The 27145-nt window shown below is 49.3% G+C and overlaps 1 protein-coding gene across 1 annotated transcript in view; it reads right to left on the bottom strand.

Moving 5' to 3' along the window:
• mtss1 (MTSS I-BAR domain containing 1) overlaps positions 1–27145 on the bottom strand; it is a 69009-nt gene that overhangs the window by 13601 nt on the left and 28263 nt on the right. The window contains exons 4-9 of the mRNA XM_048254313.1: positions 21496–21580; positions 18934–19025; positions 18083–18157; positions 2005–2162; positions 1166–1273; positions 891–988 (exon numbers count right to left, since the gene is read on the bottom strand). Of these exons, the coding sequence (XP_048110270.1) occupies positions 891–988; positions 1166–1273; positions 2005–2162; positions 18083–18157; positions 18934–19025; positions 21496–21580 (616 nt within the window). The remainder of the gene's footprint in view (positions 1–890; positions 989–1165; positions 1274–2004; positions 2163–18082; positions 18158–18933; positions 19026–21495; positions 21581–27145) is intronic.

Genomic DNA, 27145 nt, shown 5'->3' with positions numbered 1-27145 from the left:
ACACACACACTACAGTAGCCAGAGGCCCTCCTTTTCTGCAGTTCACAAGAGACTCTTCTTGTGCGTTACCAGACCCCTACTTGTGCTCTTGCTGTCCAAACCATGTGTCTGCTCCCTCCATGAGCCTCCTCTCCTCTCTGACAATCACTCCCTCTTTTCTCCTCTCTCCTCTCTGACAATCACTCCCTCTTTTCTCCTCTCTGGTCTCTCTATCTCTCCTATCTGACCATCACTCTCTCTTCTATCTGTCTGTCTGTCTATCTGCTCGCTCTCTCTTTTTTCTCTCTCCTCTCTGACAATCACTCCCTCTTTTCTCCTCTCTAGTCTCTCTCTTTCCGGCAATCACTCTGCTCTGCTGTTCCTCTTCTCTATGACCATCACTCTCTCTTCTGTCTCTCTCTGTCTGTCTGTCTGTCTATCTATCTGCTCTCTCTCCCACCCTCTCCTCTCTGACCTTTGCTCTGCTCTTCCCCTCACTTCCTATGCAGGCTGGGTGATGAGAGAGTCTGCCTGCCCCCCCATACCCTCATTGTCCTGCCATTCGCAGCCTGCCCCTGCCTGTACAGTGAAGCAGCTCGGTACGCTACTCTGCTCTTGAAAGGGACACCAAACAGAGTCGGCTCTGACAGGAGGAGAGAGGGAGGGAGGGAGCCATGGAAACAAGGCTGAGCAAAAACAAACAAGATTCATCAGTGTGGATTCTCCGCCGTGTGCCAGAGCCCGAGGTGTAGCAGACATGTTTCAGAGAAGCAATGAGGACACCAGACTCTCTCCCTTTCGCCCCCTCTCTGTGTGTGTGTGTGTGTGTGTGTGTATGAGTATATATGTGTGTGTGTGTGTGGTTGGCGTCATTGAGGTGTTGAGTGAGTGGGTGTGGCATGCATTAGTACCTGCTAATGCTGCTCTTGCGTGACAGCGTGTTGCTAGGCGATGCAGGCGGCGTCTGGTAAGTGTAATTGTAGTCGGATCCTTTGAGGTCAAGAATCACCTACAAGAGAACAGGGACAAGTATGAGTTAGTCTGCATTCGTTCATCAATAGTGAGCAACACATTATCTCTCTGTGTGTGTGTGTGTGTGTGTGTGTGTGTGTGTGTGTGTGTGTAAGAAATGATTCAGATTAAGAACAATCCTTTCATTTTTTGGAGACTTTAAGTGTGTGTGTACCTGCTCGCTGGCAGGAGGGAGTTTGTGTGGCTCTGCGGTAAGGTGGGTCAGGTCCTCCAGGATGGTCTGCAGGTGGGTCACCTCTCCCAGCATACTGATCTCCTCGTCCTACAGAAGCAACACACAACACAATACCTGAGTATATTGACCATACACACACACACCTGAATAGGCTGACCACACACACAAGTACAAATACCCGTCTGCATACACAGACACAGACAAGCACATCTGAGTATATTGACCACACACACAAACACAGGAGATGAAGACTTAGTTCGGTCTCACAGCGTACCTCAGCTGACTAACTTGTTGTGCCAGAGGTCAGAAAAGGCCCATTGTTAGAAAACCTTCACACACACACACACACACAAAACCACACCCAAGCATTAAGTCCACTAAACATCCATCATTTTCTAATAATGCTAAGATAAATATGCCAACAGCAAACACTCGCTTTTGCCTCTTCACTGTATTGTGTGTATATATATATATATATATATATATATATATATATATATATATATATATATATATATATATATATATATATGAGAGTGCTTGTGTGTGAGTATGTGTGTGTGTGATAGATATATATATACTCTCATATATATATGAGTGTGAGAGTGCTTGTGTGTGAGTATGAGAATTAATGAGTATGCATGTGAGTGTAGTGTGTGTGTGTATATGATGGCGATGGAAAGAGAGTGTGTGTGTGATGTACTGTATATATGAGAGAGAGTGAGAGTGCTTGTGTGTGAGTATGAGAATGAATGCGTATGCGTGTGAGTGCGTGTGTGTGTGTGTGTGTGTGTGTGTGTGTGTGTGTGTAGCCTCACCAGTACGGGTTTGAGCATGTTGACGAAAGAGCAGAAGCGTCCGCGCTCCTCGATGAGTGCTCTGCACACGGCCCTCTTCTCAGTCTCCTCCAGCACGGCGTAGCGCGTGTTCACGTCCTGCAGGGCGCTGTCCAGCTGACCGCGCACCTCGTCCTTACCTGCCGAGGGGAGGGGCAGGGGTTTCACTTGTTAAATGTCAATCAAACAGACCACACACACATACACGTACACACACATGCGTACACATTCTTACACACAAACCAATATATTATAAGATACACTAAGTATACATAACTAAGTATATACAACTTAATAAGTATATATATTTTGTTATAGATGACTTAGTAAGTACACAAAATAATTTTGATATACTAAGTCATCAATCCCCATGTGGATGTAGGCCACACACACGCATGTACACACACACACTCACTGGCTAAGACTATAGGGACTAATTCCAAATGTCAGCAGGCATAAAAGGCTTCTAACTACAAATTCACCCGCTGCTGCGCTGATTAAAACTCATTAAAGCCTTTGAATGACTTAAATGGTGTGATTACAGACAGTTACATTTCATGGTATTTTAAGACCTCTCTGTAGAATAATCATGACTTTGTAATTACAGTCAGCAACAAAAAGTTTTTTTTAATGTCTAATATGTCTACAATGGTGGACCTTCACTTATACAACCCTGCAGATACATCTTAATATACATGAGAAATGATTGGGAAAGGGATATTGTTGGGCCTAAGTGTAATGGTCACTTATTGCTATTACAGTTCACTTCCTGCCAAAGCCCCAAGGGTGTACTGAGATTAGCCACTAGGTGGCAGCACAAGCCTATTTGTGAGTGAATGGTGACGCGGCTTACGCACATCAGGAGCAGTTGCTGGGTGTTCTTTCCATCTGCCTCTACAGAGACCGACTCGACTGACAGGGGGCATGCGCACTCGCACTCTGCTGTGCACACACACACACACACACTGTCCTGGAGTAGAGGATTGCATTCTGTGTAAGAGAGCCAAAGAAGTCTGTGGCGCGTGGCAGAGCTGAACAGGGCTCAGTGTGTGTGTGGAGTGGGTGTAGGCACATGTGTGTGTGTGTGTGTGCGTGTGTGTGTGGTATGCGGGGGGTTATTTTGGATGCTGTACATCTGCATCCAGCTGTTGCTGCATACCACAAGCACTGAGGCTCCCTGGCAACCTGTTGGAGTCTCCCTCCCACACTCAATCTTCCTCCTCCCTCCATCTCTCCCTCTCTCCCTCCCTCCCTCTCCCTCTTTCCGACAGTCTCTTTGACAAGCTAACGCTTCTTTCATTTTCTGTATCTTCTCTTCTTGTTTTTTTCTGTAGCCTCCCACTAGAACAAAAAAACAGTGCACTCTTTACACACACACACACACACACACACACTAATCTCCAGCCTTAATAATGTGATCAGCATGTGGTGGTGGTGGCGAAGAGGCTAAAATGGCCTCCTGTCCTCGCTGGTGTTATGCAAGTCTTTAGGTAAGAGCGCATCTGTCCCGACCGCCCTGCCTGCTGATCCGTCCCTCCTCCAGCACTATTATTAGCTTGGGAAGTGACCCCTCCTGCTGGGCTATCTATGCCGAGCGTCTCACCCCAAGGCTCTCCCCCACCGACTCACCCAGTCTTCACAGCCGGGAGTCCTGTCACAGCGAACCGGCCTCTCCCACCACCCACCCACACTTCACTGGGGTTAGGAGCACTTCATTTGGGGTCCTTCAAGTTAGCAGCGTTCGACCCCCCCCCCGGCCAAAACACTCCCCCACACCCTCGGTAAGAGGTGGCTGACTAGGAGCCCAGTGGCTGGCTGACTGGACGTGAGGACGTGTGGACAGACGGGCTTGTGTTGTGTGTGTGTGTGTGTGTACTGGCCAGCCGGCCTTCACAGCAGCCACACTGATTAGGTAAACCAGAGGAAACGCTGCACTTAATCTGATTTAAGGTCAGAGTTCGCCTGCAGAGGAGGAGAGAAGGAGAAAGTGAAGAAAAAAAAAAAAAAAAAAAAAAAAAAAAACCCCAAACCGAGCCAAGAGGCTCAGCCCACGTGAGAGTTTTAACCGTCACATGATGATGGAGGGATTGTTTTCTTCTCCTTCTCCTCTGGATTCTTCCTCCTTTTCTTTACTCCTCCTCTTCCTCGTGCTACCCTCTCTTTGCGGCGACGGCACCGTAACCACAGAGATGGCAGCCAACGCTCTGCTGCTGGTGCCGTTGCCCGGTGGACGTGGAGCTGGATCAGGACCATGAGTGGACCGTGTGGGCCCCCGAGAGCGCTGGAGCCGGCCTGTTCGTAATAAAAATACACCCAGCGCAGCGGCACTGCCAACATTCCACCCGAGATCTGTGGCCCAGACCTAGCAGCTGGGGGCAGGGGATGGGGGTATCGGAGAATCCCCTCTTAAAACACACACACAGGCACGCACACGCACACGCACACACACACACACAAAGACGCACGCACGCACACAGGTGTTGCATACCACACCATTCAGGTTAAGTCAGACAAGCACCTCGTCTTTCCTTCTAGCAGCCTCTCTTATTACTCATTCATCAATAAACACATTCATACACACGCAACACCTACTCTCTCTCTCTCTCAAATATATACACAGGATTCCAGTCTCCAGATTCCACTTTCAAACATACAATCTCCCTTTCAGTCTTCCTCCCTCTCCAACACACACAGACACAGACCCACACACACAGACACACACGGGTTCTGCTGACACACTGCCCAGCGCTTGTGTTTGGGGTCACAGGAAGGATTGAAGGGGCCGTGAAGTTTACAGTAGATCAGCTCGGCTTAGCCCTATGTACAGTGGGTCCTCACAGCCAAAGCACCGGGAGGACCGGGCTCAGCATGCCCAAGAACACAAGCAAGTTGGAACATTCTAAAAGGCTCTGGAAGCTTCTTTTGGAACCTTCCTTAATTTCGGACGAATACTACCACATTCAAAATAGTGTCCAGTCACTCAAAATACACCGGGCCTACTGATGACAAAAGTACAGCCAGGCATTCAAAAAACTTGTATTGCCACCTAAAGAAACTGATGTCGTGAGGCAACCAACCTCATTCACCTCCCGGCAACACTGTAGAAGATGTGACCGCCTGGCCTGACGTCGGCAGACAGTTATATCAGAGTGAACGCTAGTCTGCTAGTCAGATGGTGAACCGGTTGTTAGGGCTCCGCTCTTGTCGTGATACAGGCCTGGCAGAGGGAGATGTGTGGCAGTGGAGGTGGGAGGCTGTGAGGGATGAAATGTGTCCTCCAGCAACTGGGCCAGCTGTGGGGACACCCAGCTCTGCCGGGCCAGGTCGGGTGATGTGTCAGCCTCCCGCCTACCTCTCTCCCCATCACCACCAGCACCACACCAGACTAACTCACAGGGCTAGACAAGGCTTATGTAAGGGGGTGAAACCATTATCATCATTCATTTAGTGAAAGGTTTTCATTTAGTTCCAATCTCTCGTCTCTCATCCGATTCAATTACATTCCTCTACCGACAAACACAACGCTATGCAGCTAACAGATACAGTTCTTGCCTCCTTGCCTCCCACATAATGCAAATCTAAAACAAATCATGGTATATATGTGGTTTGTGTGTTAATGTATGTTTGAACGTGTATGTGTGTGCATACACACACACACACAGACACATCCATGTGCACGTCTTTGCATTTATGTATGCATGTGTGTTTATGTACGTGCATGTGTGCATGCATGTATGTAATCCATCCAGACATGCGTGAACGTGAACGTGTGTGTGTGTGTAGGACGCTAGCCTGCAGAAGGTTCTGAGCGAGTGCTCCGGCACACAAACTAACTCTGCTCCATCTCTCTCTCGGCCTCTAATCACTCCGACCGGACTGGTTGCCTGGCGACAGACACTTCGGGCTGGCACTCGCACGGGTTGCTTAGCGATTGGCTCTCCGGGAGGATGAAGGCGAGCGGAGTGGGCAGATTGGGTGCCAGGGAGAAGCCAGTCGGCATGGCAGCGGGGTGCCAACCGCCAACCCCCCCCTGCGCTCCCGCGCAAGCAGCTGATGCCCCCCCCGAGCCAAACGAACGCGGGCCCAGTGGCGCTTCACTTCAGCACTCCATGCGTGGAGTAAATAACGGCAGTCTGAAGAGAGATTTACAACTCTGTGCAAAGGGGGATCGGGGGCTCCCCCACTAATGCACTGAGATGTATTCCTCATGGCCACCTCTACTGCTCCTCCAGCTCCTCCTTTCAGGGGGTCTGGAGCAGGACTCAGCACGAGGAGTGAGAGAAGGAGGAATGAGGAGGAGGAGGAATGAAGAGGAGAGAAGGAAGAATGAAGAGGAGAGGAGGAGGAATGAAGAGGAGAGAAGGAGGAATGAAGAGGAGAGAAGGAGGAATGAAGAGGAGACGAGTGGAGAGGAGGAGAGGAGGAAAGAAGGAGGAATGAAGAGGAGAGGAGGAGGAATGAAGGAAGAATGAAGAGGAGAGGAGGAGGAATGAAGAGGAGAGGAGGAGGAATGAAGAGGAGAGACGAGTGGAGAGGAGGAGAGGAGGAAAGAAGGAGGAATGAAGAGGAGAGGAGGAGGAATGAAGAGGAGAGAAGGAGGAATGAAGAGGAGAGGAGGAGGAATGAAGAGGAGAGAAGGAGGAATGAAGAGGAGAGACGAGTGGAGAGGAGGAGAGGAGGAGGAATGAAGAGGAGAGACGAGTGGAGAGGAGGAGAGGAGGAGGAAAGAAGGAGGAATGAAGAGGAGGAGTAGAAGTACAATGAGGAGAGAAAAGTGGAGAAGAGGAGAGAGTTGGAGGAGGAGAAGTACAATAAGGAGACGAAAGATGAGGAAGAACAAGAGGAAGATAGGATGAGAGAGTAAGAGGGACTTTAATGACACTTTAATTCGCCTATACTATATACTACAAACAAAAACTGAGGCAACAAAATTCTTCATTCCAAACTGTTTTCATCACAGCATGGAATGATGCAAGTCATTTTGGAGTCTGTGATTGGAGAGGTGACAAGAGAGAAGAAATACAAGAGAAGATGGAAAAAATAACATTGAGAGAGACAGAGAGAGAGAGAGAGAGAGAGAGAGAGAGAGAGAGAGAGAGAGAGAGAGAGAGAGAGAGAAAGGAGAAAGAGAGTGAGAGAGCAGTGTGGATAACTGTTGTTGGAATGGTGGCTAAAGGCTCTTGGCCATGGAAGAATACTACACCATCTGCTCAAGCTGCCATCACTCACTACACACAGCTGCAAAACAGACGGCTCTGAACTCAACACAACGCCGGACAGGGCATGTGTGTGTAGAGGGAGTAGATGTGGGTTGGGGAGGAGATGAAAACTAGTCTGGGTCTGAAAACGGGTTGGATTGAACAGAAGGGTGATGGGCAGCAGGGATCTCTGTGTATGGAGGTGAGCCGTGACAGAGCAGCCCGCAGGGTGGAGGCTTCTTCCATCAGCAAGCACTCGCATACATTAGCACTCAGCATACATTAGCACTCAGCATACATTAGCACTCAGCACGTCTTGCTCCCGCACCATCCATCCAGAGAACTCAATTACCCACAATGCACCGCACACATCTTCAGATACAGTCAGAATAGCAATCACAATGGCGAAGAGTACTTTATATGCTGTATCTACATGCAAGAAGATCCTTGTTCTGCTGATGCTGCTGTGTTCCACTATTCTCCAGTCTAATACAAACTCAATTACCCACAATGCACCATCCTCCTCACAGCTTCAGATGCAGAGTGGCCTCACGGTATGGTACTTCATATGCTATGTACATGGACGAGGATCCATGCTCTGCTGAGGAGTTCCACTCTTCTCTCGTCTAGACCAGTGGTTTTCAAAGTGGGGGCCGGGGCCCCCTGGGGGGCCGCGAGGGGGTGCCAGGGGCGCCTCAGCAAGTTGGAAGGAAAAATAAAAGGAACAAATAAACACATTTGAAAATGTAAAATATACCTATTACTATGAGGGTTGTTATACAATGCCATTATAATATTGTGTCGCATATCTGGACATTATATTTTCCATGATAATGACTGTGTATAATAGTAGAGTGATTGCTCTCATATAGCAGAAAGCCCCAAATACAATTTTTAAACACTGTATGCTCTATCGCAAAGTGCTTTTTTAATGTATTTTTACATTTGCCGTAGTATTGTCGATGGGTTTAATAACACATCAAGGGGGTCCTTGGCCAGAACCTAGTGGTATTTAGGGGGCCTTGTCGTGGAAAAGTTTGGGAACCCCTGGTCTAGACCACACTTACATTGCCAGAGCCACTCAACACAGAACACTTATAGACACAGCTGAACAGTGACTGAACGGAAAAAAACATACGTGCTGTGTGTGTGAGAGTGTGTGAGTGTGTATGTGTGTGAGTAAGTGAGCATGACTATAACACTAACACGTCTAAAAAGAAACTGCTCCGCCACGCAGCAAACGTCGCGCCCAGCCAGGCAAGCGCGGGTCATCTCCAGGCAACCCAAACACACGGGGTGGCAGGGCGAGGCCGTCCAAACAAACAGAGCCTTGACAGCGCAACGCAATCCCCTAAAATAGCGCCGCTGGCCATATTAAGAGTCCTGCGGATTAGAGCAGCGCCCCCATAAACAGAGCAGTAAGCCTGCCGCGGCAGCGGCCCGGGGCCCACCAGCTCTCCACTCGGCTCGGCTGGTGAATCAGAGAGAGGAGAAACAGCCAAGGCTTTTCATCTTATCAAAAGGTCCACATGCCTCACTCGTTTACGGGCGAGTGGTGGTGGTGGTGGTGGTGGTGGGGGGGTTGCCTATTTTTCCCCCCTTCTTAAGAGGCAACTGTTGGCCGTAGAGTAGACTCAAATAAAGAGATGGATAAAAAAAGTTGTTTAGAGCAGTTCAAAGGGGCGAGCCGTTGTTAAGTGGACTGGACTGGACTGGGGTGGGATGAGGGCATTAGCTTTTGTGTGCCGTCAGAAAACAACCGAAGCCCTAATGAAGAGATGAAGTAAAACTTAAATGGGAGCGAACAGTCACACAGCGTCTCAGCAGCTTTGTGTTGTCGTTTACAATGTTTTCTCCGTCCTTCGGTCAACTCTCCCTCTTCTGCACTCACTCCGCACTTCGTCTGAAGCACGCTGTGTCTTCTGCCAACGGGTGGTGTGTGAGGGAGGAAGGTTCGTCCACTATAAACACACACGGTAGAAATGTTCTGAAACGAGACCTGGTTTTTGGCTGAACCCGAGTAGTACTGTGATTGGCAGAGAGTGGAGCACAGCTTCTTAAGGAAACTCCCTGCTTCTGGGAGGGGGAGCTGTCTGTTTGGGATTTGTGGAGGCATCGAGCTCCTGCAAATACAACACACACTCACGCATTCTGGCTAATGAGCACCAGGGGCCCGGCCGGTCCCAGCGATGACCTCTTGACCTCTAGGGGTCAAATGCCGGACAATGCCATCAGCTGCTCCTGCTGAGGCGTTTAACGCTGGCACGTCATGCGAGATATGTCTTAGCTTAACGTCTTTACTGTACTCAATTTAAATAAACATTGGCACCAACATGACTAATAACATCAACAAGCCACACACACACACTAGTGTGTACACTCATCTTTGCATACCAGAGAAGCTACTGTCAGTGGGTTAGGGTGTGACTGGGAGCGCTGCAGAGTGGGTGGGCTGGGGCCGAGGTGTGAAACCGTACGTGTGAGTGTGTGTTTTGGCGATGAAGAAAAGACTTCCAGGAATCTGAATCTGTAGTGGGGGAGCCGGCTGCTGCTTTTAGCCCACAATGGAGGAGAGTGAGCAGCCTCCCACATAGGAGCCAAGACATGTGAGAGAGAAAGACAGAGAGAGAGAGAGAGAGAGAGAGAGAGAGAGAGAGAGAGAGAGAGAGAGAGAGAGAGAGAGAGAGAGAAAGAAAGAAAGAAAGAAAGAAAGAAAGAAAGAGAGAGAGAGAGAGAAGAGAGAGAGAGAAAGAAAGAAAGAGAGAGAGAGAGAGAGATGGATATAGATAAGGAGAGAGGATAGGACAGAAGAAAAAGGAAAAAGGCAAAAAAAGAAAAAGATTTCTAATGTACATCACACAACTCCTTCCCGCTTTTAGATAAGTGTCCTCCCATCTACCAATCACAGCACAGGTCAGAGGTCAGAGCCAAGCCCTGAGGGGAAGGAATGCTTCTCTAACCCGCTCACATGACGAGCTCCTCACATTTCCCTCTTCCCCAAAGCAGACTTCTCCTGCATGTTCACATAGAACATTCCTCAAACTACACTATGAAGTTACCTAGAATAGGTCTTCCTATTGCTTTAGCTATAGCATATTGCTTGGACTTTCACTGGAGGTTCAGGACCTGTGACTACTCTCCACCCAAGTTTCTATCAGTTAGCTTCTTCTGGGTCTTCCGAGGAAGGGTCAAAGCTGTGCATGCTTATTTAGAGGGGCCAAAGAGAGGCTAGGTCGAGAAGAGGCATGCTGACACTGCAACAAGACAACTTTCCCTGTCCTCTTCTTTCACGCACGCACACACACACACACACAGACACACACAGACACACAATCCTCTCACAAGATGAGAAAAACAAAAACACAAAAGTGTGCATGAGTGCAAGGGTATAACCACACAAGTTCAAAGGTCAACATTGCTCCGATTCATCCTGCAGCTGTCCGTCAGATGCAGAGATGTTTTATCAGATGGTGTGCTGTGCGCGCCTGTCCAGGCCTCTACCACATTCCTTCTCTCCCTCTTTCAGGATCTCTCTCTCTCAAAGCCCCTTGTCATAATCAACCAGCTGATTTCTCCTGCACCTGCACCTCGTACAATAAAGCTGCTACAGGTTAATCGCCAGCATGGAGCCAACATTCCACTCTGTTGGCCAGGCAGGCGGCTCTTTCCAGGGCTGCAGCGCTGCTAATAAGGCCCTGGTCACGGTGGGGTCCTATTCAACTTTTTAATGCCCATTTCAACCATTCAGATCAGACATGCTGACTGGGGGGAAAAAAAAAACAAGTGGAAAACCACACTCTCAAGCGTTACCTCTCGACACGTAACGCGTGCCTTTGTTGAAGACATGGTCGAATAAAGACTTATCAAAAGCTAATGCTTCAGGGTGCGGTATTCTACTGTGTCATCATGTCTGTGCATGAGCCAGTGTAATCCTGATGGAAAATGAACGTCTCTGGGTTAAAGGGGGCATCCTGGCAGAGGTGAAGTTCATGTCCAGGATGCTGCCTTCACGAATAAACACAAACGCAAACACGCACACACACAGGGGAATGACCACAAGAGGTTCAATGCCTGCTCTAATTTGATGAACCTCGTTGGACGACAGACAGTCTTATCAGATGGGACACTCATGGCTCTTCTGTACAAACATGCAAGTCCACACACACACAAACACACACACACACACACACACACGACTGAACGCCGTGTCCAGGCCCTGTTGGAGTGTGTGAGAGCAGGTCTGCTGAGCGGCTCTTTCCAGAGGCGCTGGAAGGCCGTGACACTTCCAAAGGGCTCCTTTGTGGGGCCAGGCACTGAGCAACTGCACTCAGCTGCCAAGAATAACCCTGAGCCCAGCAGAGGAGAGGGAGAGGAGAGAGGGAGACACAGAGAGAGAGAGAGGGAGAGGGGGAGACACAGAGAGAGAGGGAGACACAGAGAGAGGGAAAGAGAGGGAGGGAGAGAGAGGGAGACACAGAGAGAGGGAGACACAGAGAGAGAGAGGGGAGAGGGGAGACACAGAAAGAGAGAGAGAGGGAGAGGGGGAGACACAGAGAGAGAGGGAGACACAGAGAGAGAGGAGGGGAGGGAGAGAGGGGAGACACAGAGAGAGGGAGACACAGAGAGAGAGAGAGAGAGGGAGAGGGGAGACACAGAAAGAGAGAGAGAGGGAGAGGGGGAGACACAGAGAGAGAGAGAGGGAGAGGGGGCAGAGGAGGAGAGGAAGACAGACAGAGGGAGGGATAGACAGTCACAGAGAAAGGTTAGGAGGAGAGAAAGGCAAAAGAAGAGGAATATAGAGAGAAAAGGACAGAAGAATAGAGTGTGAAAGAGAGAAAAAGAGAGAGAGAAAAAGAGAAAAAAAGTGAGAAAGGGAGACAGACAGAGAGAGAGAGAGAGAGACAAAAGGACAAGAATCAATGAGGCACTGATTCTGGCAGGACCTGAAGGCATAAGCAACCTGGTCTACGTGACCTTGAAAGCCTCAGCGCGCCAAAGATAGAACGGGAGGGTATGGGAGTTTTTCCGAACCTCTCTTTTAAAGGCCCTTTCAGGCTTTTCGGAAACACACACACCGCACTGATTTAAACAAAGCAGCTGAATGTGTTTGGACAGGGGTAAGAGCAGTTTGGACGAGTCCTTTTCTACTTTATATGGGCATCAACCTTTAAGTTTTATGGTGTAAGCATAGTGTGTGTGTGCATGTGTGTATCTGTGCGCGTGCCTGTACAAAAGTGTATTCATCACCGTGAGCGATTGGAGGCTGGGCCGCTGGAGCTCCTGCTCCGCTCTGGGCTGGAGTGAGGAATCTGTGCCGTCTGTTGAAACACACACCGGCTCGAGGGTCAGCGTGCGGTAGGGACAGGTGTGCAGGGGGCCACTCCTGCCCGTCCCAGCTGACTCTCCCACCGGGGATGTGTGTGTGTGTACAGTGTATGTGAGAGTCTCTTTGTGTGTGTGTGTGAAAGTGTGTGTGTAGGTTTGTGCATGTGTGTATGTGAGAGTCTCTGTCTGTCTGTGTGTGAGAGAGAGAGAGAGAGAGAGAGAGAGAGTGTGGTGCTTGCCTGGTATCAGCCTGCAGCTAGAGGGGGATCTGTACTGCAAAGGCATGCTGCCCTCTGGCCTGAGTAATGGGCAGGGCCAAAGAGTGCCTCTAATGTGCCTGACACACAGTCATAATGTACTCACACACACACAGCCTGCCCTACCCTACCCTCTGACCTTGAGCTGTCTGGGGCTGCCAGTGACCCACTAGTCTCCCATTGGGTCAGCCCATGGAGCATTACTTTTACCATTCTGGGCTGACATACTTCCTTTGCTTGCTGGACCCACTCAAATCTGACCACACAGCAACCGCATTTTTGACCCTTGGGGGAGTAGCTTACGCATCACTTTAGGCTGTAGTTTAAACACTGGTAACAGGATCAAATAGCTTTCTGGTCAGAAGTGTGGCAGAGACAAGTGTACGTACACGCGAGACGCGCATGCACGCACGCACACACACACAGTAACTGTATTTTTGTGTGCACGTACACTTGATGTATCTGTGGATGCGTGAGTGTGTGCGTGTGTGTGTGTACAAACATGCTGCGGTAGAGTTTCTTCCTATCGGACACACACAGACGGCTCTTTTCCACCCAGCCAGCAATTAGGAGCTCATGGAGAAATCAGCAGGCATGTCCCTATGCACTGTACAGTCTCCTGTGTGAGTGTGTACATCAGTGTGTGTACATCAGTGTGTGTGAGTGGGAGAGTGTGTGTGTCTGTGTGGACTGTGGATGTAAATATATGCGTCTCTCCTTCTGTCTCTGTGTGTGTGTGTGTGTGTGTGTGTGGTTCTAGGACCCTGTTTATGGGTGTAAAATCAGGCCAGAAATGCAAGCATGTGAACACCATGCTGACCTAGTTCTGTTACTGTTGCGGAGATGGAGGAGGAGAGTTGGAGGGGGGAGATGGAGGAGGAGAGAGAGAGAAATGGAGGGAGAAAACACACAAATCTAAAAATTCTCTTCTTTCTGCTTATACTGCCGCCATCAGAGAAAGAGCTGTGATAGCATTAGCATACTAATGTCGAGCCTGTTTAAATAATTCAAATCTTGCGCGCACACACACACACACACACACACACACACACAACTGAGGCCTCCTTAGCACTCTCCCTAACCCACTGCTTTAGTAAACACACTCCATACAGAGTATACACACACTCCACACCCAAACACACAGTGTGTTAGTCCTCTAAATAAGCTTCAGTAGACAAGATGTGGGGAGAGATTTAGGGGTGATGGAGAGATGGAGAGAGTGGAGAGAGATGGAGATTTAGGGGTGATGGAGAGATGGAGAGAGTGGAGAGAGATGGAGATTTAGGGTGATGGAGAGATGGAGAGAGTGGAGAGAGATGGAGAGATTTAGGAGAGGGTGGGAGTGCATGCATGAGCAAGGGTGAGAGAGGGGGCCTGAGAATAACCATTTACAACAGGAGAGAGGGAAAGTCAGAAAATAGTGCACGCACAAAAAAGAAACCAATCTGAGGAGATGTCCCTTCCTGAACAGCAGGATGACGTCTTAGTGCCCTTGAACAGCGACGCCTACATGTCCTAAGGAGGAGAGGTAGAGATAGGAAAGACAGAGGGAGGGGAAAAGAAGAGAGAAACTAAGGAGGAGAGGTAGAGAAACAGAGAGAGAGAGAGAGACAGAGGCAGGGGAGAGAAGAGAGAGAAACTAAGGAGGAGAGGTAGAGAAACGGAGAGAGAGAGACAGAGGAAGGGGAAAGAAGAGAGAGAAACTAAGGAGGAGAGGTAGAGAAACAGAGAGAGAGAGAGACAGAGGCAGGGGAGAGACAGACAGTCACAGAGAAAGGTTGGGGGGAGAAAAAGGAGGCAGCAGGCTGACGTCTACACGTCCTTGAACAACGAAGCCTAAATATCCTTGAGAGGCACCTGTACCGTCAATTCATTTGACCTTCATAGCTTCATACCACTCATAGTGAACTGAGCGAGTCAGAAATGGAACGCACCCCTGGGCTGAAGCCAGTCTGCCTCCCTCAACAGCAACTGGCAGCCACATTAGCATCAATATTGCGTGTGTGTGTGTGTGTGTGTGTGTGTGTGTGTGTGAGACGGAGTGTTTCCAAACACTTCAGCTCTGTGAGACAGACGGACTATCCCAGGGGCACTTACAGCGAGCAGACCCAGTGGAAGTTCTAATGAAGGCCAAATGTGGCAGATTGTGTTCAACAGCTGGAGGAATTGTAATGAACTCATCCGTCTGTGTGTGTGTGTGTGTGTGTGTGTGTGTGTGTGTGTGTGTGTGTGTGTGTAAGTATATATGTGTGTGCGTGTGTGTGAAGACGTATGAGGGTGATTTTCTGAGAAAAGCCGACACACACTTTTCCAGAGTGATGACAAGTGTGTGAATCACACATAGAAGTAGCCCATGGCACCCTTTACTGCACTAAACTACACATGCACTACTGCACATATCTCACATGCATTTACACAAGCCCGGTGAGGTAGGGTGTGTGTGTGTGTGTGTGTGTGTGTGTGTGTGTGTGTGTGTGTGTGTGTGTGTGTGTCAAACCAACTCATCCCATACCACACTCCCAACTCCACCTACCCATATTTCCAACTGCTTTATGAGATTATTAAAACATTCAAATAGGACTAGGAAATCCTGAGTGGAAATTGAAACGTACGTAAACTCTGTCAAGTCAAATAAAAACATTTAATCACTGAAAAGAGGGGTGGATTAAGTTCTGTTTCGCATAGGGTAAAATGCAACTAAGGTTTATTTATATTAAAACGACACAGTTTTACTCGGTGCTTATACTAAGGCTCGCTAGAGAACCTGAAGTGTTGAACACCCATTTTCTTTTGCAAGGTTCATTTCCATGAGTGCACTTTAATATAAGAGCTGAATAGAAAGCCAGCTACTACATTTTGTGTTCCGCAATCCCTGCTTTGAAGTACACCTGATTGAAATCAATTCACATAATGCTTCTGATGAGCTTCACCAGACGAGTTCTCCTAATCAAGAGTGGTTTCTGATGTGTTCTAGTACACAGAGCGCAGAGAGAAGAAATGCACACTCAAGCAAATACTCTTTCTGGTTGAATTATTGGGAGCATATCAAAAAGATGGATGCGTTTCGGCACTAGGCCATTTTCTGTCTTAGACCCATCACCTTCAGTACGTAGTTCAACTGGAGTTGAGTGTGCCTGCTCCCCTGTTACGGGGGACTACACCAGGTGCGTAACTGAAGCGTTCCGTTCGCGACGCGTACGCTGCACCACCTTCCACGTAGGCTGCTTCCACTATAATGGAAGCAGCTACACTACACGTGATGGGTGCGTATGTTTAAAAACTAAATAAAGACCTAAAAAGGTCTTCTAAAATATTTTTGCGCATCGCGAACGGATCACTTCAGTTACGCGCCCGATGCAGCTCCCCTGTTAGACCCCAGAGGGATCGGAGGCTAACACTTAGGTGTAGTACAGTGGCAGGAGTGAGTATTACATTCACATTTACTCATTTACCAGACGCTTCTATCCAACGTAACTTACATATGTCAATTATATTACAAGGGCCATTGCCCCCAGAGCAACTTGGGGTTAAGTGCCTTGCTCAAGGGCACAAGGCTGGAAGCCGGGAATTGAACCCACAGCTTTTCAGGCTACTGCACCCTAGCCCAGCTCCCACCGCCTAGTACGCGTGGTCTGTATAGCTGTGTTTATGTGTGGAGGGGACGCAGAGGAAGGATTCACATGTCTTTTTTTTTTTTTCCACCTTTGCACACGTGTGTCCTTGGGCAGTGTTAAGCTGCAGTGGACGCCCCATTTCCTGCCGGGAGAGCAGCACTTCCTCCTCCTCTCTTCTCCTCCCCCGTGCTGCGTTGTCCTCTACCCATAAAACCTGGATGAGACCAGCTTCCTCATTCAGCACTGGGTCACACGTGCTACTGTCTGTGGTGATCCAACATGCTCCACAGTGTGGGAGCTAAAGACGGATGCCTTCCTGGTACAAAGTCTCACCACGCTTTCCTAACCGGTGTGTGGGGAGAAGGGAGGTGTTTATTTTTAACTGTTTTTGACTGTCAAATGTCCAGTGGAAGGGGGGGGAGGGGTGTTGGTGTAGTCTCAAATGAGGGAGGGCAGGCAAATCAAACTAAATGAAGCAGCACATATAAACTGAGGGGGTGTGAGAACAACGCTGGGGGGGTGGGGTGGGTTGTGTTCTTGGAGAGGACGGGAGGCACGAGAGAGAGGGCAGTGCGGGCCAAGGGGGCCTTCTGTGAAGTGGTCCAGTCGCCTCTAATGACAGAGCCCGGGGCTGGCAAGGCCAGCTTCACACACAGCTGGCTCTTACCTCAGAGAAAAAGTCCCTGCTTTACATCTCTCCACACCCTCACCATCCACTCCTCTCTCTCTCTCTCTCTCATATATATATTTATATATATATATATGCTCTCTCTATGCACCCTCTTTCTCTATGCTCCCTCTCTTTCTCTCTATGCTCCCTCTCTTTCTCTCTATGCTCGCTCTGCTCTTATCCTCTCCATGCACTCCACTATGTTTCTCTCCGAAGCCAATCCAAGTTTGTCTTTCCCCTCCTTTAGTGACGTTGCAGTTTCTGTGTCCTCTGTTGGCCTGTTCTCATACCGCAGCTCTGAGCACAGAGACCATATGACTCCTAACCCCTGCGGGCACGCAGAAAGAACTTCAGGCCTCGAGGAGGTTACTTACCAGGAATCAGCACTGACAGGCCTAACCGCAACTCCCAAGCCTCCCCCCAAACAAACCTCCAAATGAACTGATGTTATACTAAACTGCAGAGCAGGCTAATGATGAAAGGCAGAGACATTTAAACGAAAAGAAAACGTGTCTCAGGTATGATAGTGGTTTCTTTTTTATATAAAGGCCTTCAAAGCAGTGGTTGCACAGCAGTGGGCTCTTTAATTGATGGAACAAAGACCTGCACTGTGTAACCTCCTGAGATCACGGGGGAGGGGCACACCGTAAACCACAATGCCCACGCTGGACAGACAGACCAGGGTGTGGCGCTCCGAGAAGACGAGTGGAGATGGCATGACGACAGCGGGGTGTGTATAGGTGTGCTATTGTCTGCCCTTGACAACGGGAGTGGCGGGGTGGTAACCGGACACCTGCCGACGGCTGTTGTTTGCCATGGGTTGGTTGCTATGCATCATCATCATCATCATCATCATCATGCCGACTTCTTATTCACACGGTGTGCGATTGCTTTGCTCATGGTGTGCCCAAGGTGTTGTATTTGTATGTCAGCAAAACAGAACACACAAAAACAAACACACAAATACACACCTAGTCAAATACTTTAAGTTCTTACCTTTCTTAACCTTCTTCTGCAATTTGATTGTGTCCGAAGATTTCTTCTTGATATCTGCACGGGCTTTCTTGTACTCTGCAACAGATGAATACATTTGGTCACTGCTCAATTGATTAAACCTTTTAAGTAATTTGCCTCCACTCTGTGGGAAGAGGCCCAGAATGGATTCCTCTCCTCTTAAACAACAATGAATAATTAATAGAGGAATATTTCACCAAGGTCAATAGCTTAACCGGCTAGGGCACAACATTTAAAAAATAGATGACACTAGTGCTCTTCTCTTTACTTTGGGGCTAATTATTTTGGACAGCTTAGTTTATGAAAGAAATTTATCTTGAGGAGGCTGTATGGTTTTCATTGTTTAGAAAAGGGGGCATTAATATTTTTAACTTGGCTAAGAAATGTCCGCTTCCTTGGAAAACCACGCATATTCCCATGATAACAGTGGGAGAAACATGGGGGCATAATTTCCTTGATGGGTAAGGAGCAAAGCAACAAGCAGCCTCATGTGGAGACACTGTGTAACATGTGGAGACACTGTGCTGACCCACTCATCCTTTGGGCTTAGGATCTAGCCCGTGGTATTAAATTAATTGCATTTATTGTTTTTAAGTTATTCAATTAGTTCTACAGTAATTTATGTGTGACAGACTTGGCTGCTCGATGCCAGTTGCGCGTCAATGCCATCAGAAATCAGGGAGTGTGCAGCACTGTACCGGACTGCACTGTACCGGACTGCACTGCACCGGACTGCACTGCACCGGACTGCACTGCACCGGACTGCACTGCACCGGACTGCACTGCACCAGACTGCACTGTACCGGACTGCACTGTACCGGACTGCACTGTACCTTTGGCGTGATCTTTGTCCAGCTGACTGGCCACCTTCTTCCACTCCTCGATCTTCAGCTCCAGGGGGTTGATCAGGTTATCCATGAGGGCCCTGCCAAGCACAAACCCCATGACCCGACCAGTCGGTCAGTCAGTCGACCAGTCTTTCAATCAGCAGTCACAGACAGTCAATCAGACAAGCCATCAGAGAGAGCAAAGGAGAGGAGAGCGTCCCCTGAACACCCCTCCACCTACTCTGACCGACTCGGTCACCAGGAACCACTCATGCCGCAGTCACATGACACACACACACACACACATACATACACTTATTAGGCTCAATCGGCAGAAAACATCACAGGGTGACATCTGTGTGTTGCGTTTCTGAAATGTTTTATGTTTTCATGCCACCGATAATGTCAATCATACCAATGGTGATGTTTGCCATCAGGTATGGCAAACTCTACTGGAAATGTAGAATTGTTTTCCTATGGCAAGACTGTAAACCTTAATATTTATTCATGGGCTGTTTTCGACTAGTCTAGTATGGCGTGCAATCACAACAGATCAGGGCCCTGTGCACCTCTAATGTTATTATATCCATCTTATTATGCCGTCGGAGAGAGAGCGAGAACATGGATGGGGCGGTCAGCGCAGACAAAGCGTGGGTTTGTGTCCTGTTGGGAGACGAAGCCAAGGCCTTTCACATCAGTCAGACAGGACCTGCCCCTTAGGAGATTCAGTCCTGTAATGCAGCATCTTATCTGGAGAGACCAGTGGTTAGACATGCTACACCTCAATGTTGAACCCACAAACCCCATTACCCCCCCTCCCGCCCCGCCCGCCTCTATAGGTCTAGCCAATCACGGCCGTAATTCCTCATTCCCAATCCACCATAGCGCCGTCCCCCTGAACAGCACCGAGATCCCAATCACCCCTGCTGTCCGTAGCCCAGCGTCCTGCAGGCTCGGCAGGGAATAGGGAATCATGGGTCTGGGGTCAGAGGGGAGATTGGATGTGGTAAGGGGGGGGGGACTGGGCCTGCCGGAGGGCATCATGAAAAATGTCTGCCGTCGCTCCAGTAAGGAGAGCACCCCTAAACAAGGACTCAGCTCTGTGTGATAGGATAGGGAATCTCACACTCCCTCCCCCTTTCTCCCTCTGTGTGTGTGTGTGTGTGTCAGTGGTGGTACCAATCTATCTATGTGCCGCAAATTATCAGACGTGTGACAGACGCATGGGCATAGCCTGTAACTTCGCTGCTCCGCAGACTCGCAATCTCATCGAAGAGGAGGCCCTAACGCTGCAGATAATGGACAGAGAAAGGCAAGCATATGCTCAGGGCACAGAAAACAGTTGCATTTCCAGTATAGCCATGGGTCTGGTGAATATAGCCTACCGAATGCAGATGGCTACAAGCTGGTCTGTCTGGTCTAGACTAGTTTCAAAGATTTAGAAGCGGGACACGTAGCAATGATTCTATGTGAAATCCATAGAGTCTAATACGTGTCCCATCCATACGCGTCTCCTACATGATGCAATGCAAAGCAACACGCCCTTGCATGGTGAGTGGCTGTGCAATAATAACGAATGGTATTGAGTGGAGTGAGCTGCGTTTAGATGTGCTCTAGCCCAACATGGATGTGTGCATGCGAAGGCAAGGTAGAGGTGGGGGTGGAGGAAAATCAATCCCAAACTCATCCAAAATGCCAGTACAAGTCAATACCTCTGTTCCCCAGGCCGTGACAGCATGGAGAGCAATTATAATCGCCTCAGCAGGGTGAGACTCAGCACCAAAGGCCACTGCACACATCTGTCTGTCGGACGGTCTGATGGTCCCCCCCCCACCACCACCACACACGGTCGCAATGTAATGACCAATGGCGCTCTGCACCCTCCTGATTCTCTAAGCGGTGACTTGTGTTCCCAGTGTGGTGCGAGCAACGAGGGCGGTTTTGAAATGAGGAGACAAGAGATCAGCCATCACCATGGCAATAAGCACCAGGGCCGACCGAGGCTTGTTCCATTTGACACTGCAGAACATGGAGTGGCATTTGGGTCATGCCAGTTTTTGGCGGTTCTATCCCTAAGGCGGAACACGGAGCAAGGACAGGCATGCATTACAATTATGAGAAGAACTGGAACTAAAGAGGGGGACCGATCAATCTCTCTCTCTTCCAAGCAATTCACCCACATAGCCTATTTGTATTCAAACACACACACTTTCCTTCTCTCGCACTCTCTGTTTTTACGGAGAAACATTTCAACCGAAACATGTCATGCTCCATTCTCATGCTGGCTACTTTTATATACTCGGCCCAATCTCATTGTTCTGCTTTTCCCTTAAGGCACATTAAGGGGAAACCATGTGGCATGTGTAGTGGTACAGTGCTGGGCCTAGCACTGAGGAGAGAGAGAGAGAGAGAGAGAGAGAGAGAGAGAGAGAGAGAGAGAGAGAGAGAGAGAGAGAGAGAGAGAGAGAGAGAGAGAGAGAGAGAGAGAGAGAGAGAGAGAGAGAGAGAGAGAGAGAGAGAGAGAGAGAGAGAGAGAATATGGAGGTTGAATGCCATGAGGAGACGTACGTGGTGAAGAGCTTCATCTTGGTCTCAATGCTCCGGTGCCTCATGCACATCCGGGTCAGCGCCGAGCCGATTTCTTTTGTGGCCCCTGGACGACAACAAACAAACAAACAAATATAAAACACAGTTAGTTAAAAAGAAACCCAAACGAATCGAGGTCGACAAAATGCACAGCATCTTAATTAAACGAGACCTCTTTGCGATAACAGGCCTTGAGGCTAATCTGGACAAAGCAGCCTTAAGCACAACACGTCCTAATCCGCTTGGCCCGGACAGGGTTGCCACACTTCTGCTCCAGCTGCCCTCCCTGGCGCTCCGTTCCCCCTGCCTGCCCAGTGCCCTACTGGGGATCGGATCACTTTGTTTGTTTCGAAACACGGCGCTGTTGCTGGACGAGGCTTGGAACACGCATCCAAGGCACAGAGATTTAGACAAGGGGTGGACCGTGGAGGTCAATTGCACATACCCATGCATGCAGTTCTGTATGCAGATATACATGTGCGCACACACACACACACACACGTATATATTTTAATGCTTTTATTTGGATCTTAACACAGGGGGAAAATGTACAAGTATGTTGCAGGTTTCAGACAGGTCTGATCAAACACAAAATGCATTGTGCTATTTTAATTCATTATGCACTAGTCATTACGGGTAAACATGTCATTGTCATCTCCAGAAGGATATACTACCTATTATTGCAGAAGTGGAACAGTGTACACACACACACTATTTTCTTGAGTCTCCACTTCTATCTGGTCTCTTAATACCTTTCTCAGGAGGCCAAAACATTAGTTTCCCCTCCTCCTCTGCCTCCTGCCAACACCGAGCCTCTTTGCTTCCTATTTCACTCTTCATTCCGTCGTCCAGCATCCTCTTTTCCACATTCTCTCTCTCTCTCTCTCTCTCTCTCTCTCTCTCTCTCTCTCTCTCTCTCTCTCTCTCTCTCTCTCTCTCTCTCTTTCTCTCTCTCTCTCTCTCTCTCTCTCTCTCTCTCTCTCTCTCTCTCACACACACACACACACACACACACACACACACACACACACACAACCCCTGTTTCTTTGCAGTTCCTCTCCCTCGCTCTCTCTCTCTCAACAGCTGTTTCTGCAGGCTGTGGCAGCAGTCGTCAAGGGACGGAGGGCCAGACCGCTGAAATGACCTTGTCAGAAGACGCCGACATCTGCTTCTGATCTGCGGCCATTTATCAGTTTAACATCAGCCTGACCATCTGAGACAAGGAGGGGGTCTGCCGGTATATGTGCATGTGTGTGTGTCAGTGTGTAAGAAAGAGAAAGGGAGGGGGGGAGAAAAAGAGAAAGAGAGAGAGAGAGAGAGAGAGAGAGAGAGAGAGAGAGAGAGAGAAAATGGATGTCATGTGCTAAAAATAATCTGGTCATTACAAACCGTAAACCGAACCAGATGAGGCAGACTGGGATCACAGAGTACAACAATCTGACTCACTTGCTCAAGTACAGGCAACTACAGGCTCTTTCAAACAAAACACACGGGCTTGTTTGTGAGGTTAACGTGCATCTGCTGGCTTAAAAACATAACCGTGCCTTATGAAGTGTGTGGTGCGCACGTGCGAGCGTGTGACTGCGAGCGAGTGAAGTGTTGCCAGGCTGAGTGAGCACGAGGGTTTGGGCAGCTCTCTTCCTCGTTTTTCCCCCAATCACTGCACAGGGTCTGGCCACATTCTGTTACCACACCAGGCTACACCACCACCACCACACCCATGCCAACGTTTTCCCAGCCAGTCACCTGCCCCATCCTATTGTGCCGTGGGACTGAGCCTCGCCCGCCTCCATACCTCTCTCCTCAAGCATGTAATTGAGTCGAAACAGAGTTCGGAACACTGCACTTCACACGTCGCTATTAAAAGGTCAAGTCCTTCACTGATGCTGGGCGGTGATTACGAGACCAGGAGAGCGGATGAAGTAGCCGGGAATCACAACATCTACCTCACCTGTCCCAGCAGAGGAAGAGAGGACAGAGGCGCCAGAGGGGGAGTGGAGGGCACTAGAATGGCCGATCTCCAATCGGGTCTCGGAAATGCACAAAGGCCAGTAGAGCGGAGCGCTGGCTGGGCTAAAGCTCATTTGCTATCCAAATCCAGCAGGTCCCTCCCTCACAGAGCAGGGGTAGGGTTAGAGCAGAGCAGAGTGCAGCAGAGAGGCTTCAAAGCCCTGGACAGAGAAGCCGCTCCGCTCTGGCCCTCCGCTACCCTCCCCCTCCCCTCTCGTCCCCTCTACCCCGCCCTCACTCACACGAGCTGCCCCGAGACCTCAATAAATGGGCCTTTTGTAGCATCCCTGCCACTGAACATAGAGCACTTCCTATGAGACGGCACAGCGAAAGTAGATAATATGCCTTTCACAGAGACATGGAGAGAGAGAGAGAGAACGAGAGAGAGAGAGGAGAGACTGAAAAAGAGAGATGAAGAGAGACCATAAAGGGATAGAGGAAAAGTAAAGAAGGGAGGGAGGTGAAATGGTAGCTGGAACAGAAGAATGGCAGACACACACACAGAGAGAGAGAGAGAGAGAGAGAGAGAGAGAGAGAGAGAGAGAAACAGAAAGAGAAAGAGAAGAGAGAGAGAGAGATCCCCTGCTACGCTATGAGGTGGCACTGCACTGCATGCATGAAGAGCCTCCTCCCTTGTTCTTGAAAAGGATGAAAAGGGAGCTCTGTTTAGCCTCTCCATCAGAGGGACACCTCATAGTCCACTGGGCCTGTTCCCATTCCCTCAAACCCAACCTCCTCAGCGCCAGCCCCAGTAACCCAAACCACTCTACTCACAGGCATGGATTAGAACCAAACACTACTTATTTAGTGTGCCACTGTGTGTGTGTGTGTGTGTGTGTTGGACTGGCCAAGAGAAGGAGTACCCAAGTGCCCTTATGAATAGAGGCCTACAGAGAATGTAAGCATACTACTCAGTGCTAAGGCAATAATGACGCATTATTCTGCCCGAACAATGTTTACGTAAAAACTCACAATGTCCTGCATTTTGCAAAGCAGCTGTACTAAACAGGATAAACTTAACATGAATTAACTATATTTTCTATGAGAAATGTCACATCAAAGTGAGAGTGTCTACAAAAAACATGGCAAAAAGTAGACGACAAGATCGTCCATAACATTAAGCCCATCACCAAGAACAGAGAGGAAAGAAAAAGAGCTTCAGTTCATTTGGAGAAAGGGGGTTTGCAAGCCAGAAGGCTGCTGATCTTGCCTCCTTGTTCACGTTGTTGACTCTGCTGTCTACTCTCTGTTTAAATCACCCCGCCTGCACCAGATGAACTCTGAGCCCATCGACCCAGACACTTGTGTCGGACTGGCAGAGTCGAGACAAGCCCGATCTCTCTCTCTCTCTCTCTCTCTCTCTCTCTGTGTGTGTGTGTCGCAGTCTGTCTGACCATGTGTCGGAGGGTGGAGCAGACTGGGAAGGCACAGGCACCACTAACAGGCAGAATTGCTAAATTGGTGAGGAAAACAGTTTGCCTTTTCAAAATCACATCAACCGGCTTCCCTGCTCCTCCGACCAACGGCGGCAGCGGTCACCGTGACAAAGACAAGTCTTGTTTTTTGGAAGAGGGAGACTCTTATTTTCCCCTTCCATTTTTTTTTTTTTTTTATATCAAACCCCCCAAGCAATAACTCATTCTCGCCGCTCACAGAGTCTGGCCTCTGTCTCATGTTTATGTTGTTTTGACTACCGGTACTTTCTAGAAGTAGAGCTTGAGTCAAGGCTGTTGAAGAGGGAGAAAGCGCTTCAAACTGTGAGACTTCCGCAACATTCGTACGCAAGCCTGACCCCCACGGCCCCACGCACCACTCTGCCATGCAATTGTCCTCATGACGACTCACCGCCTCAATACTCCTGGTGGAGAAAAGTCAAATAAAGACGAGTAAATTCAATGTATAAAATGGATTAGATAAACAGCGATTTTTCAACAGCTTAATAACCACGACATACTGCCGTTATCTCATGCTGAATAAAGTAAAACCTTCTCTGGAGATTGATGAGCAATAGGGGTTAGGTAGGCGTGAGGCAGTGAGTCATGCAGACAGAATAAAAATAAAACCTCTCCGTCTCCGACCGCTATGCAGCAGGACATCGGCAGGCCTGCAGCAGTCCAAGCAGTGCTCAGCAGAAAGGAAGTGCCATAAGTTAATCGATGCACAAGACACAAGAATGTGTTTAATGTGATCACTGTTTTAGGGGGAAATGATGGCACGTTTGAAAAAGTCTTCCCCTGGCTAAGCAGCAGAACTTGGTATGACACACACACACACACACAGCTCCTTTTCTGTTCGGGGTACTTTGTGTGTTTGAGAGTTTAGAATCACAAGATGTCTTATGAAAAGGCCTCAGATATGTCACTTGCTAGCGGGCTAACATTGAATGAACTAAATTCCTTTCATGCTTCAATTTAATGTGAATGATTTAACCTTTTTAAAAACAACACCACACATAAGTCACTGGAGCTGAACTGGCCATCAGTCTTCCCCGTCTTGGGAAAGTTCAAGTCTGTGCTAATTGGTTAACGCTAGGCTAGTTTGCAGGGAGGAGGATTAACCCGAGGGAATCTGCTGGCTGGTTGGCCCTCCCACGCAGCCTCCCCACGGCACGGGCTCGCTCGCTCGTTTCGAGGCGGGAACGATAACCTTGTGCCAGAAAGGCTCACGTGGTTGAGAAACTCCATGTAAACACACCAGGCAGAAACACCCCTCCGTCAAAGCCTTAGGTCTGTACCTGTGCAGCTTATGGCCGCCTACACTAGAGAAGTGCACAATAACGCGCTACCATGCAGACGTTCCGTTTTGGGTGTACAGTATGCATCATTTCACAACATAACCACATGCTGTCCCAGGTGTGCTCCACACACACACACACACACACACACACACACACACACAAAGCAGGATGGGGCAGGTTTGATAATGAAACCTGTTTCCACATAGCCACCCACTAACACACCGCACAAGCACGCACACAGGCGGACGGGCGCACACACACACACACACACGTAGGTTCAAGTAAGATTCTACACACACCAAGCACCACTAAAGAGCAGCCCACGCCCTGTTATTCTGGAGCTGATCCACCCTCCCTGTATTCCCCTGGGCCCATCTGCACGTCCTTTCTTCCCCTCGCTCCATCCACGGCCAGGCCTGCCCCAACACCTCTCTACCGGCTACCCTGGGGGCAGGTGGGATGGGTGGTCCGCCACACATGGGTGTGGTATGCGGTGCTCGGAAAGATAGGATCCACCCCTTCTTGCGCCTTTTCCCCCCTCCATCTCTTCTCTCTCCCACCACCCCTTCTTGCCCTCTCTCCCCCTCCACCCCTTCTCTCCCCCTCCACCCCTTCTCTCTCTCTCCCACCACCCCTTCTTGCCCTCTCTCTCCCCCTCCACCCCTTCTCTCTCTCTCCCACCACCCCTTCTTGCCCTCTCTCTCCCCCTCCACCCCTTCTCTCCCCCTCCACCCCTTCTCTCTCTCTCCCACCACCCCTTCTTGCCCTCTCTCCCCCTCCACCCCTTCTCTCCCTCTCCCACCACCCCTTCTTGCCCTCTCTCTCCCCCTCCACCCCTTCTTGCCCTCTCTCTCCCCCTCCACCCCTTCTCTCCCCCTCCACCCC

The sequence above is a fragment of the Alosa alosa genome, chromosome 10, assembly GCF_017589495.1.
Source record: "Alosa alosa isolate M-15738 ecotype Scorff River chromosome 10, AALO_Geno_1.1, whole genome shotgun sequence".
NCBI lineage: Eukaryota > Metazoa > Chordata > Actinopteri > Clupeiformes > Clupeidae > Alosa > Alosa alosa.
This window is presented reverse-complemented; position numbering and strand designations above follow the sequence as displayed.